This window comes from Pteropus vampyrus, unplaced genomic scaffold (genome assembly GCF_000151845.1).
Source record: "Pteropus vampyrus isolate Shadow unplaced genomic scaffold, Pvam_2.0 Scaffold7, whole genome shotgun sequence".
Lineage (NCBI taxonomy): Eukaryota > Metazoa > Chordata > Mammalia > Chiroptera > Pteropodidae > Pteropus > Pteropus vampyrus.
Window position 1 is genome coordinate 1,320,629 of NW_011888788.1, and position 8,756 is coordinate 1,329,384.

General features: G+C 38.4%; 1 protein-coding gene across 1 annotated transcript in view; it reads left to right on the forward strand.

The window, feature by feature from the left end:
* The window catches only part of ATRN (attractin), a 147,745-nt gene that overhangs the window by 63,823 nt on the left and 75,166 nt on the right, over positions 1-8,756 (forward strand). The window contains exons 10-11 of the mRNA XM_023536675.1: positions 2,360-2,514; positions 5,008-5,092. Coding sequence (XP_023392443.1) covers positions 2,360-2,514; positions 5,008-5,092 — 240 coding nt within the window. The remainder of the gene's footprint in view (positions 1-2,359; positions 2,515-5,007; positions 5,093-8,756) is intronic.

Here is an 8,756-nt window from a genome sequence, read left to right on the forward strand (position 1 = left end):
TTAGAGATATATGATATATGGTTTATTTTATTTTGTTCTTTTTGCCATCCTTTTTCTAGTAACTCACTGAAAGGTGCATTTTATTAACACTTTTTAAGCTAAGAATAATATTGAGGTTTTGAACTACTCTTTTTCTGTTCTCAGATTTGATCCTTTTAATGTTTTTTTAGAATTTTGTTCACATTTTTTTCCGTAGGATAAAATTTACATGTATGGAGGAAAAATTGATTCAACAGGGAATGTGACCAATGAGTTGAGAGTGTTTCATATTCATAATGAATCATGGGTATTGTTGACCCCTAAAGCAAAGGAGCAGTATGCAGTGGTTGGGCACTCGGCACACATTGTCACATTGAAAACTGGCCGAGTAGTCATGCTGGTCATCTTTGGTCACTGCCCTCTCTATGGATATATAAGCAATGTACAGGAATATGACTTGGGTAGGTATATTTCTATTCCAGTGGATTCTTTTGAGTGTCAAATTTTAAACCCGTACCCTATTATTATGTCTATTTAACAAGATTCAATCTAACCTAGACCCGATACTTTTTATCTTTATCTTTAAATGCAGCTAACGTTGCTGTATTACTAGTGACATTCAGATTATTGATGCTGCTATGTAATGTATATTTGTTACTATCAATTTGGCAAGGAGCCAAAGATGCACTATATGCTTTAGGTGTTGAAAATAAAACAAACAAACATGATTCAAAAATATTTTGAAGAAAAAAGTATTTGGATAGCCCTTTGGAGGCTGGTTTAGGGGAGTGTGATTTCCCCTTCCTATGTAATCTTTCTTTTGGCTAAATTTTATTATATCTGTTGTTGTGAAGTAGGAGTGAGTACCAGCTATAATTGATATTTTGAGAAAGTAGGCCCATAAAGTGCATCTGTTCAGTAAAGATCATGGGGAATTAAATATTCAATTAAAGGGAATCGAGTCTTTTAAATTTAATGTAATTCTTTTCCTACATGGCATATTAGAACATCAGAACATTTAACAGATTGAAATTTGACCACCTGGCTTTATTATAAGTTTTAGGTGGCCTTCCTTTAAAAATAAAAAGGTAAAAGGAAATTATACATATCAAGTCTCCTGAAATCTCTTCTTTTATCCTAAGTTATTTGGTAATTTTAAGTATTAAAGAGGAAGAGCCTGCAACATTTGCCTTTAACTGTTTTCCCTTTTCAGATAAGAACACATGGAGTATAATACATACCCAGGGTGCCCTTGTCCAGGGAGGCTATGGCCATAGCAGTGTCTTTGACCACAGGACCAGAGCCCTGTATGTTCATGGAGGCTACAAGGCTTTCAGTGCTAATAAATATCGGCTCGCAGATGATCTCTACAGATATGATGTGGACACCCAGATGTGGTGGGTATTTTTTTCTTGAGCTTTTACTTTAAAGGTGTGAATTCTGGCAGTTGCTGGCAAAATACTGTGCTGTATTTTTGTTTTTAGGCCTAGCAGATAATTCTTTTCAGCATTGAAAATAGAGAAATTGGGAAGTAAGCAGAAGGTAATACGGTAACTAGTGTTTATTTTGTTGCATATTACATAGTTTTTTTGTAGTAGGTTGATTAGAAAACGCTTGGTATTTTTGTCTGGTTTTCAATTTTCATACTCTCAGGACCACTGTAAAATTTTAACTTCAGAATCCTAAGGAATAAATTATTCTACATAGCTTGAGTTTATGCACACTGTTGCAGTTAAGTAGAATATATCCATTTTTTAACCTTTTCTTGATGACTAAGGTGTCAGTTATTGGCATCATTCCATAAAATCATCAGAGATGGTCTCAGTACTAAAAGATAAGTGCTCTCCTCACTCTGAACTATATATTGGTCTATATAAAATATTGCTCATTGTAATGAATGTAAAGCAAATTTGAGTTATGAAATAATGTAATTATTAAGCAGTGGATTTTTTTCGTTTCATGTTTCTCTCCATAATAGAGACCATGCTTGGGTACCATTTTACATTCTATTCTGCCAAAAATGTGTCATTTTTCCTGGCTGTTTAACACTATTATGTGGGTGTGCTGAACCTGTACAGTTGGAAGTTTTGGTTTCTAGTCTTATTTGATATAATTTCTACCCAGGAACTGGAATTATAGGTTCATAGGCATGAACATTTTTAAGGCTCTTAATATATTGTGTCAAAATTCTCATAGGTCTTTAAGATTTTACATGTTTACTTATTGTTAAGAAAGCTATTAGTATAATAAGGAAAAATCCAGAAGTATTTGCACATTTGGATCTAAAGATAAGAAAATGATTATGTTTGCATTAACAGATAGGTGATACATATTCTAAAAAACTAACCTTCTGTTTATTATTTTTAAATAAACTCAAAAGGACCATTCTTAAGGACAGCCGATTTTTCCGTTACTTGCACACAGCTGTGATAGTGAGTGGCACTATGCTGGTGTTTGGAGGAAACACACACAATGACACATCCATGAGCCATGGTGCCAAATGTTTTTCTTCAGATTTCATGGCTTATGACATTGGTAAGTTTTCCAAAGCCACTTTATATTCCAGACTCTCTTTTGTCTATCTATAAGTAACATTTTAAAGGAAACTAAAGATATCACTAGTTAAAAATGGTCAGGCCATTTAAAAAAAACAGAAAAGAAAAATTTTTTAAATTGTCAGGTCATTTGAAAGAGGTCTGAATGGTATTTTTTAATGTTAGTTTTTACACTTCTTAAAAAGCATTACTTCTGTATTATAAATTCTTTTCGAAGTCACTCCTTTAATTAGTTCCATGTTAATTTTTAAAGATGAGTTGGGATAACTGGACTCTCCTGTTACAAATGTTTTACATAGTAGTGTCATGTAGTTGTTGACCACCATTATTGTGTTGTTGCTTTAAGTATATAGCTTTTATCTCATTCCCTAGAAACTGATTTCACATTCATTTAAAAATTTTGGTGTGGTAATATATTTGACCATAAGAGGGCAGTATTTGTTCATACAAAACAAATGCTAGCCATTCTGTTGTATAAATATTATCAGATGTTCATTTTTGTGCCAGGCACTGAGCTTCTCCATTGGGGATTGTAAAATGGCCTTATAGTCGGGGAGGCAGAGAACTGAGCAGACAATGTATTTATAATTCAGGGTTTTACTTGCTCTGAGATGAATGTATTGAGAGTATCTATGAAAATCCCTTAACTCATGGGGGTAAGGGTTATGGTCAGGGAAAGCCTTCTTGAGAAGGGGCTATTCATACCAGGTCCTGAGGACCACTGGGAAGTCAGGTAGGACTTATCTGGTGAAGGAATCCCATGTGCAGAGACACATGGGATGGAAACAGGTGGAAAGAGACCATGCCAGCATACTTGGGGCCTGTGAATAGTCAAGTTGGGCTGTATCTTAGCGGTACATTGGGGAAGGGCAGCTTCACGTGGAACTAGAGAACCAAGCAGCTATCAGACTGGTCAGATCTTGAGGGATCTGTTATGTCATGCTGAGGAGTTTGGGCTTTTTGAAGAATCTTACAGAAGAGGTGACAGAGTTGTATTTGTGTTTTAGGAAGATCTCTTTGTGGCATTGTGGTGAGGCGTTGGGAAGGGGCAAGATTTGAAACAAGGCTGTGGAAGTGGCAGTGAGGATAAAGAGATAGATGGGTTTGAGAACTACCTGGAACTCGAAGATTGTCCAGGGTGTGTTTTGAGAGCTATGAAAGCATCTTTATTCCCAGGTATCTAGTGGTGACCATGGTAGATAGTGCTTTCTACCAAGGCCAGAAATAGAAGTAAAGGGACAGGATCTGGGAGGAGGTGAGTAAGTTGAGTTTGGGGGCATGTTCAGCTGGAGATGACTGTGGGATGGAGCAATGCAGAGATCAGTGGGAAGTGCCAGGAGGGGGTAGAATTTTGTAGGGAGCATGTGTTGTCAGGGGTGAGCAAAGAGCCAGAGGGTAGGTGGATAAAGAAGGGAATGGAGACTGCGAAAGCATGTCAGAGGAGTAGGAAGAAAGTGAGGCAGGAGTGATGACCTGTGAGGGAGCAGTTAACAATGGCTACAGAGGGATTAAAATAAGGACTGATGAGTCTTTTACATTTGGCAACAAAGAAGTCATTTACCACTCTGTAGACATGGAGGAGTAATCCTGATTACAGGAGGCTGAAAAAGAATGTAATGTACACAGTGAATGTTGACTGTTTTAATTTAAAAAGGAAAACTTATCTGTGAAGGAAAGAAAAGGTATAAGTCAAGTGCCTCCTTAGGCATGCTGAATAAAGGATCGAGTGAAAGAACTTTTACTTGGTGAGTGTGGATGTCCAAGTATCTCGGAGATGGTGAGTGTGAGGTTTGCGAGGTTTAGCAGCACCAGCTGGTATTAAGATCCAGAGGAGAAGTTGCTAGAGTGGATCAGAGCAAAGGAAAATTAATAGAGCTAGGGGATCTAGGAAAGGACTTCTAAAAACTTAGATAAATTTGAATTTTTTTATCATTATTTGAGTCAAAAGGAAAGTTTATTAGAAAAACAATAACATTCCACAGATAAGGTGGTCTCCTTTCAAAGGCAGAGAATGAGAGAGACAGTGAGAGGGACCTGACTTTTTTTTTTTAGTTTTAGTTTTCTGCCTGTATTTTCCTGTTTTAGCTACCGTTTGGGCAAGTCAATATAGAGTGAAAAAGAATTATGGAAGCCACATGTTTTACGTCCATAAGCTTTGAAAAATGTCTAATTTTCTTAATTTAAAAAAACATCCTAGCGGGTAATATGGATAGGCACCAAAGTGAATGGTGCGGGTGTTAAGGGCATTGGATGCATTCACTAATTTGAATTGCCATCTGGTCCTGCCTTTTTTCCATGTCCTACCGCTCTGCTGCTGCTGCTGCATTTTACCTTAGAAATAATGGCGTGACTAAGAAAAGCAAGAGACATTTTATATGTTTGTATTTGTTGCAGTCTTCTTTCCAAAGAAAATGCCAATTCCTATTGATTATGAATGGCAGTTCCTTCTGAATTGTGTTTTTCTTGCTCCTAGCTTGTGACCGCTGGTCAGTGCTTCCCAGACCTGCTCTCCACCATGATGTCAACAGATTTGGCCATTCAGCAGTCTTATACAACAGGTAATTGGAGAAGAAGTGCTTGCTTCCTTTCTCTTGTGTTTAAAATGAAAATGAAGTGAAATCTGAAGAAGCGGCATTCGACCTAACATTTTATTCACAGAATTTCCTCATCCTGTTAGTTTTTCATGGCATTACGTAGGTATGAATTTCCTGATTTATATTTAAAATAATTGATTTGAATTTGAATTACTTCTAATGCCTTGTTTGTTGATGTGGTTTTGTTAGAATGCAGGAGCATGCCGTTTGGTGTTGTCTGAATGCGTGGGACAACAGAAGTTATGTGCAGTTACTGTCTTATGGCCTCTGCTGTTTGCTAACATTTGTATTACTTAGGTGTCAAGTTTCTTGTAATTGTACCTGAACATGTTTAAATGGGATGCCTTGCATTAAGTGGGAGTTTGGAACAGATGATTTCAAGGATCTCTTCCAACTCTGAGATCCCATGATTCGCCAGGAAGGTTGGTACTAACCCATAATGAGGTATCAAGTAATTCATTCTCAGTGTACCTCAGTTTCTCTTAAATCAACAGAGGACTAACTAAAGCACAAAGATTTTGTGGCTTTCTAAGTATTTGTTACTATATCTGAAAACTGACACATTTCAGTAACCAAAAAATGAACACCAGATTTAATTTTTAACCTCACAGCTATTGCCTTACTTAGTATCACATTAAGCAGTCTGGATTCAACTAGTCAATTTGTTGCTTAAACCAAATAAGCTCCGTCATGCTCCTAGTAAAGTTGGTGTTCTCAGTGATTCTGAGTCCATGTGGTCATATTTCAGCTATGCAAGGGTGAGCGGAGTCCTGCAAAGAGACTTGGAGCAGTAACTGAAAGGAACAGCTGCAGCTACGGCAGTCTCAATGCCTCACAACCCACTCCTCTCCCTGCCTCCCTCAAAAACCACAAGGATAGGGAGGACCAGTCAAGATGGCGTAAAGGGTAGAGGCTTTATACATCTCCTCTTGCGAACACACCAAAATTGTGATGAAACCACAGAGCAGACAACAAGCAGAGACACCAGGGGTCTGGATGAAGAGAAGCCCTACAACTAGAGAGAGAAATAAGAAACCACCTTGGAACGGTAGGAGGGGGTGATGACGTAGGGCTTACCGGTCCCACATGAGCTGAGCGAGACAGAGGCTACGGCAGCTGCAGATGGCAGGTGCAGACATTCCTCTTAAAGAGACCATGACCATGACTGGACGTTCGCATTGACGGACTCACTCATTCTGAGCTCCAGCACTGGGGTGGCTGCTCAGGTAGCATCAGGGACATATGGTGGTTGGACACTGAATTGTTGAACTTTGAGGCGAAGGCCAGAGGGGAGGCTTTTTTCTGGGCAGAAGTACTGGTGGTATCCGTTATGCCTTTTTTGAGCCTTCCCAGTGTGCAGATGTAGGCACTGCCATAGCTATGCTATCATCAGACTGAATAACAGAGATCACTCCACCCAGAGGGTTCCCTGAAACTCCACCCCTCCCAGCTTGCAGCCCTACCCAAGCCTCATGCAGTGGTATCTTCGGCGCACCCCGTGCTCCTTGCTGAGCAGCTCCAAGCTCCGCACTGGAGGCAGCCGGCTTTGGTTACTGGAGTGGCCTCTTGAGGCAACTATAAGCACAGCACAGGTGGCAGCCATCTGTAGATTGCTTGCTGACTTATCAGGTGACACTGGAGGGGCACAGGCTAGGGCTGAATTTGGCTTATAGCTAGACCCCTCTCAGGACTGTGTCACTGGGCCCCATAGTACTTCTACACAAAGCCACGCTACTAAGAGGGGAAGACTTAGGAGCTTTACCTAGAATATAGAAACAGACACAGGGAGGCAGCCAAGGTGGAGAGACAAAGAAGCATGTTCCACATGAAAGAACAGAACAGAGCTCCATAAAAAGATCTAAACAAAGTGGAGTCAAACAATCTAACAGGTGCAGAGTTCAAAACACTGATTATAAGGATGCTTAATGAACTTAGGGGAAGAGTAGATGAACCTAGTGAGAACTTTAACAAAGAGATAAAAAAACATAAAAATAGAGAGGGAAATTATAAAAAGGAACCAGTCAGAAATGAAAAATACAATATCTGAGATGAAGAGTATGTTAGAAGGGAATCAACAGAGTGGATGAAGAGGAGGCTCAAATCACTAATGTAGAAGATGGGATGACGGAGGACACCCAATCAGAACAGCAACAAGAAAAAATAATTTTTAAAAAAGTGAAGATAATTTAAGAAGCCCTATGGGACAAGATTCACATTATAGGGGTACCAGGAGGAGAAGAGAGAAAACAAGAAGTTGAAAACCTATTTGAAGAAATAATGATGGAAAACTTCCCTAAACTGATGAAGGAAATAGACATACGACCCCAAGAAGCTCAGAGAGTTTCAAACAAAGTGAACTCAAAGAGGCCCACACCAAGACACACATCATAATTAAAATGCCAAAGGTTAAATACAAAGAGAGAATCTTAAAAGCATCAAGAGCAAAGCACTTAGTTACCTACAAGGGAGCTCTCATAAGACTGGCAGCTGATTTCTCAAAAGAAACTGCAGGCCAGAAGGGCTTGGCACAAAATATTCAAAGTGATGAAAAACCAGGATCTACAACCAAGGTTATTTTATACAGCAAAGCCATAATTTAGAATCAAAGGACAGATAAAGAGCTTCCCAGACAAGAAAAAGCTAAAGGAGTTCATCACCACCAAGCCAGTAATACAGGAATGGTTGGAGGGGCTTATTTAAGAAGAAGAAAAAATATGTATCAAAAATATGAACAAAGAATGGCAGTAACTACAAGTACTTCAAATGAAAAATAATTAAGTGCTTCATTCAAAAGATAGGATGGCTGAATGGATAAGAAAACAAGACTCTTACATATGTTGCCTACAGGAGACTCACTTCAGATTAAAAGACACACACAAACTAAATGTAAAGGGATGGAAAAAGATATTGCACGATGGACCTAGAGGGTAATTGTGCCGAATGGAATAAGTCAGAGAGAGAAAGACAAAATACCATATGATTTCACATACATGTGGAATCTAAAGAACAAAACAACAATAATAACAAAAATAGAAACAAATTAATAGATACAGAGAATATTTTGAGGATTACCAGATGGGAGGAGGGTTGGGGGCGGTTGGTGAAAAAGGGCAAAGAGATGAAAAAGTACAAATGGGTAGTTATAGAATAGGTATGGAGATATAAAGTATAGCATAAGGAATATAGTCAATATTGTAATAAATATGTATGAGGGCAGAGGGGTACTAGATTTAGTGGATGATCCCTTTGTGATTTATATAGATCTCTAATCACTGTGCTGTACACCTGAAACTAATATATCGTATGCCAACTATAATTGAAAAATAAAAAATATTATTAAAAGAGAAAACCACAAGGGTAACAACTGAGGCACAGCTGACACAATGCTGGTGGTCAATTAAGAGAAACATTTAAAACAAAGAAATCATGTAAATCAAAATTTCCCTATCAGTATATTATTTCATAAAATTAAACTAACCATGGCCTTTTAGTACATGGCCTTCCTTGTCCATCCCCTGCCCCCTCCAAACCTGCGCATACACATAGATACTCATATATAAGCTTAAATACAGCACTGGAATTATACAAAAGTAAAAACATTATTATTACTTTAGTATTTCTCATAAGG